The sequence below is a fragment of the Heteronotia binoei genome, chromosome 18 (genome assembly GCF_032191835.1).
Source record: "Heteronotia binoei isolate CCM8104 ecotype False Entrance Well chromosome 18, APGP_CSIRO_Hbin_v1, whole genome shotgun sequence".
Lineage (NCBI taxonomy): Eukaryota > Metazoa > Chordata > Lepidosauria > Squamata > Gekkonidae > Heteronotia > Heteronotia binoei.
Genome location: NC_083240.1, coordinates 33,824,312 through 33,842,849, shown reverse-complemented (window position 1 = coordinate 33,842,849; position 18,538 = coordinate 33,824,312). Strand labels below are relative to the sequence as shown.

The window sequence follows — 18,538 nt, the reverse complement described above, 5'->3', positions numbered from 1 at the left end:
GCTGTATATTCAATGCTTTGCTGCAGCCAGAGAATGCATAATTAATGTGATCAGAAGCGTGCAGAGCTAGGCTGCTCTACCAACTGGAATGCCCAGCAACACAATTACTGCTTTCAATTCCAGGGCACTGTATGCATAGAATCTCGAGGCCCAGTTAGTTTCAGGCTGATGTGTACACATTAATACCCCCCCCCCCATGCCACCTTCACCAGAAAAACAACAATCACATATCAATATTGACACTTGCTGAGAAAACTCCGCTCCTCCATGCAGCTAAATTCAGCGCTGGTAATAAGGTACTGTCTCTTCCCAGAGACAATGTATTATGAAAACTAATTAATTGCTTTCCAGTAATGAGAAAACTGTTGCCATTTACAAGAATTGGAATGCACAACATACAAGAACTAAGCATTGTTTATTGAGAAAAGGGGGGGGGGGAACCCACCTTATGTCCTCAATCTGAATGATCACTTCCCCATTTGTTCACATCAGTTACAAACAAATCCAAAAAGAGTATCATTGGCATACAAACACAAAGAAATATATATGGACAGGCAGCAGACCCCGTGCGGTCAGCAGCCTCAAAAATGCAATCTTAATTGAAGTGAAAAACTAAAGCAGTGCTTTGTAGTTGCCTCGATTTCCCAGAGGGATGAAGAGTCAACGCTTATCAGCCTCTCTCAGAAGAGACAATTTTGATTAATATCAGGCCCATCTGACTCAGTCTATTAAACCCTGAAGGAAGGATATTCTTCAGATAGAAGAGATATGTCTTTGATTAATAATTCTACCATATTGTCATTCCAAGCAGTAACAACTGCCTGGTACCTGTGGCAGGAAGAAAGTCATTGAATGCAAAGGAAGAGGGGAGGACCTGGATTGTGATAATAGAAGCATCTGCACTCTAGCACCGGGGAAGGGTGTACCTGGGGTTCTATTCCACCCTCTCTAAAACAGAACCCATCACTAGCCTTTCCAGAATTTTGGGAAGAAGGAAAACCAGACATTTCACTAGTTATGTCCAGCCCTGCCTAAATAAAATGGAACTTCCATGCCAGGCACAACCAGACATCCCAGGGCAGAATGTCGTTTTCTCTGCCACTTAGCACAGCACCCTCTCCTTCATCCAATGGCAGCACTCAGCCATGTTTCAAAAACACAGGAGACAATCAAGTTGGTAGAGAGAGTTGCAAAGCATGGTGGAACTTGTGCCGAATGGGGCTGACACAAGGTGGGGAGAAACCAACTGACACCTGTGTTTCAAGATGTTCTGTTCTGCCAGGCTGCTCATGCAAGCTGTGCAGCGTTCTTCCGGATGTTCATGATCAGCCTCTTGCTATACTCCTTGTGGTTGACGGGCTTTATGTCCATCGCTGTAGCCTTCAGGCGCGATTCGTCCTTGGGAAGAGAAAAGCATCAGGTGAGGGCAGAGACCATGATTGGGGATGCTGTACTATTAGCAACTGCCTGATATGGAAAGCCGCTGCCTCTCAGCTTCCCAGCCCCACCCAGAGATAATCATACTACCTTCTACAACAGAAAATCAGATCTCTAGTAAAGCATTATTTGTAGGGGAAAACAATGCTAACAATAGTTCTCTGCCCTGGGCTCTGGAGTGTGTGAATCTCAGATACTCAGCGGTGGATTTTGATGTTCAGAAGATCAAGTGGCATCCTTTGGTGCAAGGGAAAAAAGGAGATATCCTTTATGTGCTGAAGTTGTAATTTCTTTACTATGCTGGCTAGGAATAAGGAAAGCCACAGAGGCAAGATAGCCTTTGTGGCATATGTGTTCAAAGAACTCTCCGGTGAGACTGCAGAACTGCCAGGGGATGTTACTCAATGTTATTACAAATTTCCGGATGAAAGCATTTTGTGAATTCTAGAAGCAGCGAGTAAATTCTAATGCCTCATCTGCATAGCTGATGAAATGTTCAGCTCTCGCAAGTGGCAGATCCTTCATCTTAGTCTTGAGCTCAACAGGTAATGCAGTAGACATCAGCCAGACATGTCTCTTAAGGGTCACTGTGAACAGGGTCCAAGCCATACAATCAGCCATGTGTTTTGTTCTATTAGTTCCATTTCAGTAGCTTTATGTCCCTGGTCGATAAGACTTGTACAAACTTTTCCTTATCATCTGCACATTTTCCTTATCTCCTACAAACTATCTGGTAACAATCCACAATGCCATGATTGCTGGCTCTCTGCAAGGATTAGGCTAAGGAGGAATAAACTTTCCAGCCCAGTAGATCAACAGAATGAATCTTTTGTTTTGAACATACTTATCTTATGAGTAGTGACTGTCATGGATCCACTGAATGCTCAACAGTCCCTGCTTGACAGAGAATGCTATAATTCCAATGGTTTCAGACTGAAGAAAGCAAAAGACAGGGTCTGGAGTTTGTGATGCCAATGTTTCACACTTGACATCAGACTCTGCATCAGGCACTGTAACCAGATCTGCTATTGTCTGGGTGAGAGTATGTCACTTTGGAAAGGAGCTGTGTTTCATGGAACTGATGTAACCTTTCTTCAAGATAAATTCTCCAGAAGTTGGGCCCTGGAGTATGAAGGTGAGCATCTGTGAGTATGTCTCTGCCACAGAGAAGGTATCTGCAGTCCCAGTTATCTCAAAAAACGAAGTATATTGGTGCGCAGTATGAAGAATAAGGAACCCAATGTCCGGAGGAGCGATGGCTCCAGCTATTATCTTTCAAAATAACAGTCTCTGTTGAACACCTCCCACACATCTCTTGCTCTGTCTTCATAATCCTTTTCCTCTTGAGAGGGGAGAGGATTTGCACATTGTAGGAATGTGAATGTCCTCCTCATTCTCCTTCTGAAATGGAAATAATGGTTCCATCGGGCCCTCAGTACTGTAACAGGCCTCTCCAATCAGTTCATTAGGGAGATCAGGTATATTTGTGGTACAGAAAAAGCAAGATTTTCTTGCTGTTTAGTTTGTCTTGACTTTTATCTGCACTTAAATTTAATCTTGGTCTTCAATGCCAGAAGCTCAGACAGGCTGTAATTGGCATCACTTCACCCCAACATGGCCTGGCCCAACAAGGTCTCATTTAAGTCAGATTCAGTCCTCACAACAAATGAGTTTGACACCCCTGCTCTAGAAACATGTCCTTTATTCAGACAAAAGACGCACAATGCAGAATCATCTGACTATACTATTTTCCCCATGCTTTGTGCACTATGAAGGGAAGGGAAAGAAACAAAACCTTACTCCTTTCCTTCGTGCATATCTTCAACAGAATCCACACATAAGAACTCTCTGATGTGTCTTCTCCCTGCACCAGCAGAGAAAACTGAAGGAGAACTGGGACTCTCACTCTCTCCCTCACTCAATCCAGAGGTGGAAAAAACTGTCAGAGGAGAGCCTTGCACTCAGAATAAGCTTCAAAGGGTCATGGCTTTCACACACAATTCCCTTGTGGGACGGCAGGGAGATGAGCAGGGACATCAACCATTTTGTAGAGCTGTACACAGATCTTACCACCAAAGAGTGCTGTGCCTCTTTGCAGGTTTGCCTTTCCAATCTGTTGTTTACACCAACCACATCGCTGGCATGCTGGTTTGAAGAGAGCTTGGATTTGATTCTATGTAAGCGCAGCGACTCCTGTTGCTTTGCTATTCTGTTCTAGAACAGCATATGGGTAAACATTTTGCTGGCACGTGCTGGCAATGTAGGTAAGCTCTGCTGCAGAGTGAGAGGCAAATGCCCCACCCACCAATAACAAACGGAGCTTGCCACTTCATCTTAATATATGTGCTGCAATAAATGGTGCATGGGGAGGGGGGAAGAGACTATGGACAGCCCAATGAGCCATGAGCGATCAGTGCTCTCTTGACGTCTTTAATATTTCATGAGTGACTCCACCCCTTCCAGATGCTACTGGCCCCAGTGGGGGGCAGGGAGAGACTGGCAACTTAATATTCATGTGTATTTTTTTAAAAAAAAGGAATGTGAAGGTTGCTCCTATTTTAAAACAAAAACAAAGCATGAAGGGCAAGGGGAGCTAACTCCACCTTTCCGTGCCTAATTCACAATGAATTTTCCCCCATAGCTGAGTTCACCTCCAGTCCCAGAGTGCAGACAAGCATAAAATGCTACAAGCACCAGAAACCAGCAAGTAAGGCGTGGTGGGTGGGGTGCATAGTTCAACCCATGTGCTCTGATCTTGCATAAAAACAAGATGAGTGAGTGGATTCCAATGTAAGGATCTGCCTATTATTCATGCCCATGATCTTTCTTGAATTACCCCCCAAAAGTGAGCATTGTAACTGCCTATTTAAAACAACTCAGATGTTTTCTCCTATCAGCATGAAATATGACAAATCCCTTGGTTGAAAATCCCTCATAACTTCTTCCCACAAGTTGGGGAATGGAGTTACATATGAAAATGTGTTTCCCATTTAAAAAATTGAATCTAATAATTCAAAAAAGCAACAGCAAACAAAACATATTTCTGAGCATATCCCTAGTTGAACCTATAAAAAGGCATTCCAGACACAGAGCCAAAGATCTACTAGCTGTTCAGTACACATCAGACTTACATTGAAAGTCTCCAGCTTAATTCGGATCCGGAACTCATAGGTAGTGAAGCTGGCTTTCTGAATTATCTCATCAAAAGCATGCTCATTCTGTTCAAGAGAAAACAAAACATAACAAGCAGATGTCAACAGGTAAGACTGAGCTTTGTAGATACTTCTCAAGTCCACCATATCTTGGCAAGCCAGGGGGACAGGACAGAAAAGGTATAACAACAATTTTAATAGAACAGAACTATGGCATATTAAGCCTTCCCCTGAGTTCCATCCCTATGTTCAGAGCTTCTGACAGGGGGAAAAAGCATAGCATTACTATCCCAAGCTCAGAAGCCTCTTTATAGCACATTAATCCAAAATGAGACATCAACCCCAGGGGGCCGGAGGGGCTTCCCATTTGGTCAACCCTGATGTTTTCTTATGATCACTCAGCATGCCAACCTGGACAGATGTTTTGTCAGGAACTTATTAACAGCCTTTCAGCATATTGCACAAGTCATGTCCTGACACTCTAGTTGTTCAAAAGGGGACAGGCGCTAACTGCCTTTTTGGTTTCTGTAACAAACTGGGGGAGGGAGGCTGGTTTTTGGAGCTGAATGAGAAAGGATGAACCTGCAGTATAAATACCAAGCATCAGGGTACAAAATAAAGGAGATTGGTTCATTAAGTAAGCAATCTCTACAGTCTTCCCAGTATATATTTCTCCCAGGGTTAAAACTAACCTGATTTCTACCAGCTGTCACATTTTTATGCCACTACAGGGGGATGTCAGAAGAAATTCATGGTTCACCCTTCTCTAGTTCAGTCACTACCATCCTATTAGGCCAGGGGTGAATGGCCTAGTAACCCAATAAGTTCCAAGGCTGAGTGGCATTTGAACACAGATTTCCCAAGTCCTACTCCAATGAGCCATTCTCAGAGGCCACAGGGTCTTATTTTTTATCTCTGTTCCACCCTGAATTCAGAAGGATGCTGTGCTTATTTGACCTAGTGACAGAATCCCAGCATTTCAAGTTAATGACCAAGCACTGCCACATATATAAAACCATTCAGATTAGACCAATGTGGGTTTCTTTGGGGCAGAAAGATCAGCGTTTCTGAACCTGAGTTTAGACTGAAATCCAGCACCAAATGAAGTAAAAAATGAGACTTTGCACCCGTATTAATGGTACACCAATTGCATCTCTAATATTGTTGGGGTGGGGCCTCAGCTTTTATTTTCTTATATTTGTAATTTGAACAGATTGTCTGAGGTTCCGAGAGAATGTTAATGGTAATTTGGAACTACATAATGTATTGACAAAACACATACAAATGTACAGCTAACATGTTCCCAGACATCTGTCACTAACTCCTGTTCTTTGTTCTCAGAGAAGGAAGTTAAAAGAAAGGCTCAATGCATGCCAAGACTCGGCGCCACAGAACTGCATTTCAATGCAAGGGCTAAGTTAGAATTAGAGAAAGCAGTGGCTCACTGTGTACACAAAGTGCTTTCCCTTCACCCCAAGGGACAGCAGCCTGTCCCCACATACACAGAATGAAGGAGCTGCGCTTTGCAGATTAATCATCAGGGCTCCCAGGCAAGCTTCAGTTTTAGGAACTTCTTTTTTAAAAATTAGGCATGACGAATAAGAACCCTCATCTATGTCTGAAGTTTGTGTGAAGTTTAATAAGAATGACCTGTGTTCCATTGCAGGGAGAGCACTGAAAATCCAGAGAACTTTGGAAGACAACACAATCATGATCTTCCCTATGGTGCTGGTGTGAGCCATGCCCTTAACATGTCTAGAGATGAAGACAAAATAGGCTGCATCTAGCAATGTGCCAACAGAACAAAAAGGAAAAATGCCAGGTAATAGATGACTAACATTTTATTGTACAAAGTCCCAACATGTTTCACTGTGCAGGCTTTGTCAGGGGGAATCAGAGCATTCACCCAGTGCTGGAATTGTCCAGTGCAATTAAGTTCTTGGGTTTTTAAAATATCTGCAATATATGTCTTGCTTTCTTCTAAAGCAAACATATTTCAGTGTTTCAAAAATACAAAATGTGCCATCACTCTCTCTCATAGTAAATTATCAGTGCCCCCCCCCCCCAGATGAGGAAAACAGAACTTGGCCACCCACAAACAAGGCAGAAGTACTCAAAAGGGGGAGAGGGGGAATGGCCACAACAGGGACTGCGTATGCTTCTGGAGGTATGGAACAAAGAGGACATCTGAGTGTTAATTAAAGAGAAACAGGGGAGCCAGCTCAAGCCTTCCAGAGCTCAGAGAAACTTGACAAGGAAGATTCTAGGACAAGAAGGGATTCCTGTATTGTTGTTGCGCTATTACTACTACATTATCACCCCTAAAGTCCTTTTATAGGAACAGAACTTCAGGAATAAGTTAAACAAGTAAAAGCTGTGGCAGTGATGCATGTATGGGTGTGTATGTGTGCAGAACCAGCAGTTAGGAGACAGCTGGCAACAGATGAAAGTAATGGTTGGAAGAAAAACAGTAGCGAACTACTCATAATTGTGGTAGATTTTGTGAAAGAACAAAACAATGGAGCATTTTCTTATCGTTAGTGGAGCGGAGGATATCCTTGAATGTATTCCTAATTCCACTGATTTCAGAGGCAGGGGTGTGCTACAAATTTGCAGAGACCTTCTATTTCCAGGGGAAGGAGGATCACCAATTCATAGGTTGCATCACAGAGAGAATCCTCCTGTTGTAGGAACTGTTTGTTCCTTATCAGCACCTGATGTGCACTGTCCCAATGGTGCTGTCCATCAAGATTCTAACATGCTTTTCTTCCACACTGTACAAACACATGAAGGATTAGTCTGATGCTCGTGACTCTAGCCAATTTATGCTGTGTGTTGACTGTTGTGGACCACTTGCCCTGGGCTAAGAGGCTGAGGTACTGAGCCCCCCTACCCATCAGGCTGGTGTACGTTAATTCAATTGGAGTTGGGTCTCTCAGCGGACTGCCTGTATGAAGTACTGTCTGATGGTTCTGTAATTTCTTAGGCCTTGGAGAAGCTATTAACTTGTTGGAGAGCTCTAATTTATACCCACGGAGAATTGCTTGATGCACCCAAAGATCCATTATGGACTTTCCCCAGGCTGGACAGAATCTTTTGAGGCTTCCCTTGATTAGTGGAAGTCTGGCATCATGCCTGATAGGATTTATGCCCTGTTCTCTGGCTGATGAGGAACAGAAGCTGGACTGGAAGAAGAGAAGGAGCTGGACCTGGAACCCTGGCCTGTTTTCAGAAGGTTTTAAAGACTTACTGTCTTTGCACTCCCTGGCATCGAATTGGGACCCATGGCAAGGAAAGGAAGAGATTTCTTGACTGGACAGTTTGTAATCATATCAGCTGGAAGTGGAGGGCATGGTTTTTTTCTGGTCCTTAAGATCCGAATGCCGAATCCTCAAATAATTACCCTCCCTTAAAGGGGGCAGTAGAGAAAATTACGTTTTTGAACCTTGATCTATGCTCCAGTGTTTTAACCAGAGATCTCTTTTCATCACTCTCAATCTTTAGAAGTCAGCTGAAAAAGGTTTTATTCAGGACAGTGCTCAAGTTTAGCTTTTGTGCCCATTGGTGGTTTTAAACTGTCATTTTAATCCATGGACTTTTATATGTTTTGCTTATTATCATATTCTATTTACATTGTGAGCCACCTTGAGTTCCATAAGGTAGACAGGTACCTAATACATGTTTTAAATAAATTATCACGGGATTAGCAGCCACAAAATTTTTAGAAGATTATTGCACAGCCTGATAGAGTCAGCATGCGGGTTCCAGACAGAGACAACATGCTTTGTGACCTAAAGTACAACTCTAGAGGCGAGGAAATTTCCAGCTCAAGCTCTAATTGCCTAGGAGTGTGGCCTCATGGACCTTGCAAGGTTATTCTTTTTGTGGCAAATCTTTATGTCCCTGGGTCTCTCAGACTACTGTTCCCATTATCAGGAACCAGCACCAAGACCAGAGTCACTATGGGGTTATTCACTTGTGTTATCCTAAGGGAGCCCAAAGTACAGCTAGAGTGAGAGCCCTGTTCTTAGAGAAACTAAGCAGGATCTTGTTATCTTCAAAGGGTTACGGGAATGGAATTAGCTAGGCATGGCAAGCTTAAATCTAGGGAAGATTTGGGAGATCTCTCTCAGGTTTGGATGAGACTGCTTGGCATGCCTGCCAAGTAATTAGAGAATGGTGAAATTGCTTGCTAGATGAAAACCCGCAAAGACCTAAAGGAGGAGGCCCATGATACATTGATCTCATCTGGCCATTCTTCTAGTCAAATTTCAGAGGCTTGGATGCCTTGTACAATGACACGAGAAGTCTGCTCTTTTAGATTCTAAAGACTGCACCATTACCTCTTGTTGGGAAACGCAAGGAAATATATTACTTCTGGTGGGCAGAGAGAACTATTGCCCCCAGGGACAAGAGCTGCTTGTAGGAGCTGTAATCCCTTCCCCTGTAAATACTATGGGGCTCTGAGGATCTCCGATAAGAAACTGAAAGTGTTCTGATTATTTGGTCCTCTTGTTGGCTCTTTTTCATCCTTTGACTGGGCTGGGACAAATTCAACCCTTGTTGTCTCACAACAAAGAAAGATGGCTGTTGTGCAGCATTCCTATATGGTTGAGGATGGTAACTGGTATCTAGGAAGGGGAACTTTTAAAAAAGGTAGGAACATGCCAAATGCAAAGAAGAGAGGGCCTGAGACATTTATGCACAACAGTGTTAACAAGGGAAACATTTGAAAAATAATCTAGGTTATTACAGGAGAAGAAAATCTGAAGTATGTGCTTATCAAGCAGAAATAAAAAAGCCTAAAAGAGTACAGCTATGTGACAGAATTTGTTGGGAGAGGTGCCGGAGCACAGGATATGCCTTGACATGCTGAAGTACTCAGAGCCCCTCAGAATGCTTAACGCAGCATTCATTTTGACACAGGCAATTTGATACCTGTGTGTCAATATTGCTCAGCCAAACATTTTGAGATAAGTGGGTGATTATTACTACATAAGCTGTCACAATCGAAAGGTCATTATCCAAGATTTCTACAAAATCTCTCTTCCCTCGTGAGAACCCTCATTCACAGAGTTTACCTACAGAGGATTCACCAATGCAGCAGCACACTCACATCGGTATCTATGGGAGTCAATATCAAAATTTCACCTTGGCGTGAACTATGCAGTTTTGAAACAGAGGAAACAATGTACTGGAACAGAATAAAGCCTACATCAAGAGCAACACTAGTGTGATCCTACAAGGGGAGGGAGATGTAATGAGAAGAGAACATGGTGCAAGACAGCCAAACCATGAATGTTTTGGGGAGTATCCATCTGCTTTATTTAATAGCAACGTAGGTGGTTTGGACCAATCACAACAACAATAAAACCAGTCCACCTACATTTAAGGTAGATATTTAGGGGACTTCTCAGACATGCAGAAAAATTACTGTGCCATTTAAACAAAACAGAAACAAAAATGTAGATTCATAGGGCCTTTTTGTAGCAAGAATCCTTTTGCACATTAGGCCACATACCCAATGTAGCCAATCCTCCAAGAACTTACAGAGCTCTTCTTACAGGGCCTACTGTAAGCTCTTGGAGGACTGGCTACATCAGGGTCGTGTGGCCTAATATGTAAAGGAGTTTCTGTTACAAAAAAGCCCTGTAGATTCACAAGCAGAGTAAGTATGGAATGTTAAGAGTAGCTGACTATCGGTTAAATGGAAAAGAAGGGGGGAGAGGAAATTAGCTTGCTCAAGTCACCAAGAGACTACAAAATTCTAGAGAGGGAAGGGATTTTTTTTGGGGGGGGGGAGGGGGGTATTACAAATTGTTCCTTCTTTCACAGTCCTTCACAGGCTCTCAAGCTCGTATTACATCTAATAGTAGCGGCTGACCCCTACCAATCATAAGAGCAGCAGAACCAAGCCTCCCACGGATGAAGTAAGGATCTCTTTATATAAAGGAGGGTGTGTATGCCACAGTTAATGCATAAAAATATGACCATCTATCAAGAAGGGAAAATCCCCCCAGAGCATCCTAATGAGGACTGAACATGGTTCAGGAGCCACGGAATGCTGAAGCAGTTGATAATAATAAAAAAAGAACAGCCTCGAAAGGGCACACAGCGGTCTGAAGGGGGTGATTTCTCCATGGTTCATCCACCATCCCACAGACATCCCACTTTGGCCTATTCTTGTCAAGCAGCGGGAGAGGAAGGCCTCTGACAAGCCTCCTCGGAATGTTGCAGCCACGGTCAGCGTATGAACACCTAGGTGGTGAAGAGGAAACATGTACCCTGAAGCTCCCGCCTGCCCGCGAAACAAATAAGCAACATGAGTTGACTGACCTTTTCCTTCAGCTCTCCGAGGTAAGCGGCGTTCTGCCCAAGAATGGCTTCTGCTGACTCCTGGAAACAAGTTACCCACTGATTGTCTTGAAAGTCTGCCACATTTATCTGGGTTGGGGGAGAGACAAAGAAGACAAAATGCCAACATTCCTTAGCCTTGCACCTGAATGGACACAAATGCATTATTGCATGCCTATTCGATAAAACATTATTGCCTGCCTAGCTCCTCCCCCCAGTCCATTGTGTTCACAGCCTGACTGGGGATACCAGCCTCACAACACCCCATGGACAAACCAGTCCCAGTGCTTCAAAAACAGATATGGCAGTTGGGCCTGGGACACCAGCAGCCACTGCAAACAGCTGGTGACAGTCCTCAGAACAGCAGGCCAGAAGGGGAACAGGTGCCTTCTACACCTCCATCATTGGTTATTATTTGCCCACAGCAAACACAGGAGGGGAGAGAGAACACAACTCCCCTGTTTCTGTGACCACTGTCCCTCAAAAAATACGTAAAAGAGGGTCTAAAGCTGACAGCATAGATATGCAGCAGAGGAGGTCTCCTTGGTTATGTGTGTGCCTGGAATAAAAAGTAGCTAGGCAAAGATACCAGAGGGCAACTTTTAAAATGTGCACGTTCAGCATCACCTTCTCTGGCCTATGAGTGAAACAAATGCTTATGAATGCTTTCTGTTCCTTTGGATAGGACCCCAGGAGGTCAGAAAACCCTCTGGCTGTCCCAAGTTTCCACTCAACAATGTCATCCTCCTCCCTTGCCTCCCAGGGCCACCAAACACAAGCCAGGAAACAACCGCTACCACCAAAAATCTGATTAATCTATACATCTAGCACTCTGTACCTGTGTTGCCATTCAGCAGTGTTGCCTAGCTGTCACATCTCCTGCTCTGATCTATGTACACAGCAGGCCTAGGAAGGGCTTGCCAGTCCCCAGGTTGTGATCCTGAAGCTAGCAGTGGAAGGACTGGAGTACCCTCTACAATAGAGTGACTTGTGAAAGGACTTGCTGTGCTATGCAATCCTCAAGAGGGAGCAGTGTCCATTGGAGGTGAGGAGTATAGAGCCATGCCAAGAGGACAGTACTGAGACAGAATATCATTAAGTTAAAGTCATGATTTTTTGTGGACTATGTGGTATATTGCTTCGTTGGGCTCGTTTCATCTGTCCACAGGGAAGAATGCTCCAGTGCTGGCTAATATGCCAACAAGGATCTCCAGGTGCAAAACTGCCTAGGCTGGAGAATAAGTTATTGGATTTATATTCCGCCCTTCACTCTGAATTTCAGAGTGGCTCACAATCTCCTTTACCTTCATCCCCTACAACAGACACCCTGTGAGGTAGGTGGGGCTGAGAGATCTCCCAGAAGCTACCCTTTCAAGGATAACTCTGCGAGAGCTATGGCTGACCCAAGGCCATTCCAGCAGCTGCAAGTGGGGAATCAAACCCAGTTCTCCCAGATAAGTGTCCATGCACTTAATCACTACATCAAACTGGCTCGAGAGGATTCTACAAGATTTACTCATGGAATAGGGTAGGATAAATATAAAGTTTAATAAATAAAACATAAGTTTAATAAATAAGAATCCATGTTCTTCTAGGCAGCAGACAGTGTGCTGGATATTTAGTTAGTTGAGAAGGTGGTCATCCAGGAAAAGGTATACATTTATGTCCTGAAGGCAAAGGGAGGCTTACTGGAGTGGCCAAAGTTGTTGTTAAGAATCATGGGATTGGGAAGAAGCTCTGCAACTCTGTGGTATTTTCTGTGGAGGAGGAAAGTGGAATTGTGGAGCTTACTGATGCTTCACCCAGAAAGTCTTGGGTGGTGGAGGAGGGGAGTCTATGATAAGAGTACAGAAGCAATGAATTCTCTTCCTTCCCTCAAGGGACTGACTGGCTAACCACTCATTAGGAGCTGTGGGGACTTTTTTTACTGCGGTCCCTAAATATACTGAAGCTGTGCAGCTGAGAGTCATGCTGCTGCCACTGATGGTCCCCTCTGGCCACAGAGCAGCTATCACCCCAAAAAAGGGAAACTGGGCAGGTTTCTACATGCTTGAAGGATGCTATGGTGTTGGGGGCATCACCAGGCACCTCCCTCTGAGCCTTGGAAGCTGCCACTCTTTGCTTTGGCCATCTCTTCAGTGAGCTGTGAGGTAGGTGAGAAAAGTGTTCCTTTTAACAGCCCTTCCTTGGCATTTTTGCCAACTCCCATCCCTAGTTAGCTAAGGCAGAAGGAGGGCAGAGGGAATGAAAGGCCTAGAACAGTCAGAACAGAAACACTGAGGACAGAAAGGGCCTGGAATGGGACCACTAGAAAAAGCTCTGCAATTAATTTACATAATCCCTGCTTGTGGAGCAAGGAGGAGGCTCACTTTCATACTACCAATACCTTCCTCCACCTCCACCAATTGAGAACTTCAAGGCAGAAAAAAGTGTTTTGGAAGGTGAGATAAGGGAAGGAGGTGGCAGAACTGGCATTTTTTCTGTTTGGATCAGACCCAGTTCTGATTTGCAAGACTGAGACCAATTTCGCACTAGACCTTTAATCCTGGTCCGGCCCTGTCCCCAAACTGACATTCTACACTAGAATCATAGAAACCAACTCTATGTGACTAAGAGTCTAGTGTAGAAAATCAGTTTGGGGACAGGGCTGAAGCACGATTAAAGGTCTATTGCGGAGTTGGTCTACTTCTTGATATACAGAGAAACAATAGAGCCTAAGCCTGGTAAATAAACTGGGGAGACTCGCCTCCTATGTATAAAAGGTCAAGCACACTGAGCTTTTAAGCAAAGCGTTGGATATGCAAACCAATGCAAGTACATAAGAGCCCTGCTGGATCAGACCAGTGGTCCATCTAGTCCACAATCCTGTCTCACACAGTGGTCCGCCAGTTCCTCTACAGGACCAACAACAGGGCAGCAACCACCCAAATGCACTCCCAGCAGCAATCAGTGGCCGCCCCTTAGATGGTAAAGAGGTTTTGCTCACAGCCTTCTTGCTGCAATCAGCTCGCTCAAATTCTACCATAACAAAAAAATCCTGGTCTGATCCGCATCAGAGTCCAGCGTTGTCGTTTAAACAGCCTGCAAAATGTCTCGCTCCCTCACAACCGTGCCATTTGGGGCCAAGGGGTAGAGTGGGTCGGGAAGGAATTCAATTTCTATTGTTTGTATTTGGCAAAACCTCTTGTTAGCACAGAACAAAACACAGGAGAAGAACTTGAGCGGCCCATAATTCCTAAGTAGTTCTGTTCCCCCCCCCTCCCAATTCCACACAATAAATTATTTCCCCAGGGGGACAGTTTCCATACTCTCAAATGTTCTAATAAGGTGAGGCCATTTATTTGGAGAGCCTTTTTGTTTAGCTGCTCTATTAGCTGAAGTGAAGCCCCAGTGGCAGCAAAACCCTCCCTGTAGCAGGCTCCCTGCATGAGAGCTTCTAAAGGCAAGACACAGGGCCCTAATTTGGAGGCACTTTTATGAGGAGAGAAGGCTGAAAAAGCAGCTGTGTTCCAAGGGTGCAAGCAGGCATCACAATGGCAGCCTTCAGACATACCGCTCTGAAGCAGGTTTCGTTAATGCATGAGACACAGAACATTACCCACAATAGAGCAAACTAAATATAGGGAGCAGCTGAATAAGGGCAATTACCACTCTCTAGAAATGTCATTCTACATTAAGCTTATCTTCGAAGGTGTGAGCCCATCAAGGCTTCTTGCACAAGCTGCAATGCTCACAAACAAGTCACGTGGGCTTGCTGGATGCGATGCAGACCACCAGTTCAACACTGAATTAATCAGCAGGTCAGAGGGCAGAGGCCCCGGTTTGGTGCATCCAACCAGGACCTCTTGGACCAGAGCAAACGATTCATTCCGTTTCCCTCACAGGAGACCTGGGAAAACACTCCCAAGCTCAGCGCAAAAGCATCACAGTCATATTGTCACTTGTAGGAATTTCAATACGCCAGAGCTGGGTTTGCACAGCATGGGTGGCTAGGTTGAATGGAGGCTTAACATTACGGCAGCACTGTGCCATAAAATGGCAAAAATGGCAATTTAAAAAAGACAAGATAGGTAAAAAGGTGAGCAATTCAGAAATGCACATGCAATGAAGTGAATGAGGCAGTGCAAAAACAAAATGCAAATCCAGCTGGAGAAATACTTGTGGGGGGCAGGATCTGGCTGTTTTTGCACAAAACTCTCAGAGGACATAGTGAAGCGTGGGGCACTTTTAACAGGTGGTAGAGGACCCATGATTATTGCACTGCTGCACTGTTCACATCTATGTTCAAAGGAATGCACACAATTTCAGAGAGTGTACCTTCCTACACACACACAAGCTTCAGGCCAACATTCACAAGCCATTAAAAGGGCCATTAATGTTGACCGGATAAGAAAAACTCTGCTAAGAAACAGTTGCTCTTTCTGTTTTCTGCACAGGAAAGACTCCTTGGTTTAAACACATATATAACCCTCTGCATACATGCGTGTGCGCACTCACACACCCTTCAAAAGAAAGGTGGCCAGCCAAAAATTGCGCCACACTGCTCTTGGACTTACTGAAAGGATCATGCGATATTTGAAGTTGGGGAATTCCCGATCACATTTTTCACAGCGATACAGCCCGTTCTGTTCATCGATCACTTTCTTATTGCAGTCTTGAGATGGGCAGGCCTGGTACATACAGTTCTCCTTGCGCAAATACACCACTGTGGCCACACAACTAAAATAGTCTGCCTGAAGGGAAAGACGGGAAGCATAAAGAAACACACGAGGTGGGATTGGTTCATTTTCCAAATCTGTAATGTCTGAGGCATCATCACAGCTTGATCTCTGAAGAATAAGCTGGAGGTCTGGGGTCTCACTGATCTTACTGCCACCCTAACTCCTGGACTTCATTATCACATCCCCAGCTCTTCTCCATTAGTATTTGCATGCACTGGCGGTCTTAAAATCAAAAGGTTTGCACAATGTGCAAATGTATCCATGCTATTTAGGGGCCAAGATAAAGACATGCATTCATTAAATACTCTCACACATGCCTGGGGTACTTAATTGGTTGATTAACGGATTAACCATTAAGAGAATGAGCTGAGGATCAGACTGGTGCCGGTCTCGACAATTCCCTGGTTACAACTGAGGTCTCACTGTATTGATACCCAAACACAGTAAGACATTAGCACGATTGTGGATCAGTCACTCTTATTAAAAGCAGTTAATTGTTTTTTTTTAAAGACTGCCATTTGGGCATTAACATTTCTGCTCTGCTGGAATCAAGAGCGGTTTCTAAAAATTGCACACGAGTTAAGGTGTTTCTATTGTGTTTATTTTTAGTTGGCTATTTATTGCAAGTTTTTAGTAGATCCCTCACCACTCCGAAACTAAGACCCGCGGGGAGCAGCCTATCTCTGCAAGAAACACCCCACGCCTGCCGTTTCAAGGCCCTGCTTTACCTTATCTCCTTGCCCGAGGTTTTCTGATTTAGCTTCATACAGAGTTTTCCAGTTGGTGTTTCCGCCTGCAGCAGGCCCACCCTGTGCGTTAGAGATGGAGGCACATTCTTGAAGCTGGCCCTCAGAGTCAAACCTGGATGTGAAAAAAAGGAGATTACTCCCAGTTCCAGGAAGCAGCAGCACAAACAGGATTTTATTTTTGGTCTCCTGCACTCAACGCAAGGAGGATTTTTTTTTTTTTTAAATCAATAGCTGCACAGGAAACAATTACTGTAACGTGTGTATATTACTCACTTAAACAGCCATTTCAAGATAAGCTAATATGCTGTTTTTAATTAGTGCAATATTTTATAATTGGGAGAAAAAGGGGATACGCTGCACTTTCCTTCCACACCAGCTAGTGGCCAGTTAAACAGTGTGCGTTTCAGAAGATACAAATGCAGTTCAACAGACATAAGGCCGCTGGAATGAGACTGAAATTATATGCTACCATTATCTTAGCAGAAGCTTGGAAAGAAATGCAGACTAAGCTTCGAAGGTCTCATGTCTGAAATCAGTAGCAGCTATAGCCCCTGCCGACAAGATAAGTGGATGCTACTACCTTGGCACTGAAACAGCACTGCAATTTAATTTGTTTTAGTAAACCACTGGCTTTGATTCACCAGAGCCTATCAAGGAATGCTAACAAGCGGCTCATGTTGGGAAGGGAAGAGCTGCTCAGTGACAGCTTATCTGGTACTGCTAGCAGTAGCAGAGAGAAGTAATCCCACTGAAACAGCAGCAAAACCTGTGTGCGAAGGGGAAACAGAAGCACTTGCTTCTGAAGCTCTCTTTCCTCCATGCACACAATACACATGACTACACTGTGAACTGCAGCAAGCTGCACTTGTGAATACTGTTGGGCTTGTCTGCAACAGAAGGAATCCAAGACACCTGTCAATGGTGCAAAGATATGCACACAGACTGAAGAAAAGACTCTTGGGGGGAGGGAGGAATCATTTCTCAACCAACACACAATGGTACAGGGCAGAAATGTGTTTGCTAGGAAGGCCAGGAAGCGTGTAGACATCACTGAGCACTGCCCAGATAAAAGCTTGCTCAATCGGCATTCAGTATTTGCCTTTTCTGTGGACCTCAGGCTCTCCTAAGGCCCTTCCCTTTCGCAAGCCTCCCTGAGATGTACAGCCTGCTATGGTTCACCTGGCTAATGCAAGAGAAGGAAAGGCTACTGAGCATGACATGCTTGCAACAAATCTCAAGTTCATTCCCAGGCCCTCCTGCCCACCCACCAGGCTAAAGGATAAAGGGAAGAAGGCGTCACATTCTCAGTTTCAGGCCCTGGAGAGCCAGTGCCAGTCAGAGCAGACAGTACTAAACTAGACAAACCAATTTTCATACGCAGTGTTAAGGCGGCTTCATAGGAGCTCTTGATCCCCTCCCCTTCTCTCTCAGAACTGGAATTAGTGCTTGGCTCTCCAGCAGCTGGTGCCAGAGGGGAAAAAGGCAACACAGCCCTGCCCATCCATGAATACAGAGAGGCCAAAATTTTGAAAAGGGACAGATAACAATATACCTATGCTTGTGGGGTAACGCTTCGGTCTTTCTTCTCTATCGCATCCTCAGCCAACAGGTTCACAGCAGCATGTACGGATCTCCCTCCTTCCTTTTCAGGAAGGTTGTAATTATTGTCTGGGAATTCTTCATTACATTGTTCACTGAATATTCTATATTGTTTTGTGTCATTGTTCTCTGCTTTTGTAAACCCACTCTGCTGCACACATTATACAGTTTTCTCACATATTCTTATAATTTCATAATGCAGTTTTTGATTGCAGTACTTGTTGCACGTATTATACTGTTTCTATGGCATTGTTTTTATGGTGCAATCCGCCTTGAGCCTCAGCAACAAAGGCAGACTATAAATGACGCAAATCCTCACCGTTCCTGTGAGGAAAGTTAGGCTGAGACGGAAAAAAAGACCAAGGTCACTCAATGAACCTCAAGGCCAAGAGGGGTCTGAACTCACACCAGCGAACCTTTAGTGATGACTGATGAAAAGGCTGAGACCCCCTACTCAGAATAACCTGTCTCCTGCACAATTCAGAAGATATACTGCTCTGCTAAACCTACATTTCTGAGGAGATTT

The 18,538-nt window shown here is 44.3% G+C and overlaps 1 protein-coding gene across 1 annotated transcript in view; it reads right to left on the bottom strand.

Annotated features, from left to right (window-relative positions):
* Window positions 1–396: 396 nt before the first annotated feature.
* Window positions 397–18,538, bottom strand: part of RPA1 (replication protein A1) — a 74,609-nt gene continuing 56,467 nt past the window's right edge. The window contains exons 13-17 of the mRNA XM_060259540.1: window positions 16,393–16,525; window positions 15,500–15,676; window positions 10,926–11,033; window positions 4,569–4,655; window positions 397–1,398 (exon numbers count right to left, since the gene is read on the bottom strand). Coding sequence (XP_060115523.1) covers window positions 1,288–1,398; window positions 4,569–4,655; window positions 10,926–11,033; window positions 15,500–15,676; window positions 16,393–16,525 — 616 coding nt within the window. The 3' untranslated portion in view covers window positions 397–1,287. The remainder of the gene's footprint in view (window positions 1,399–4,568; window positions 4,656–10,925; window positions 11,034–15,499; window positions 15,677–16,392; window positions 16,526–18,538) is intronic.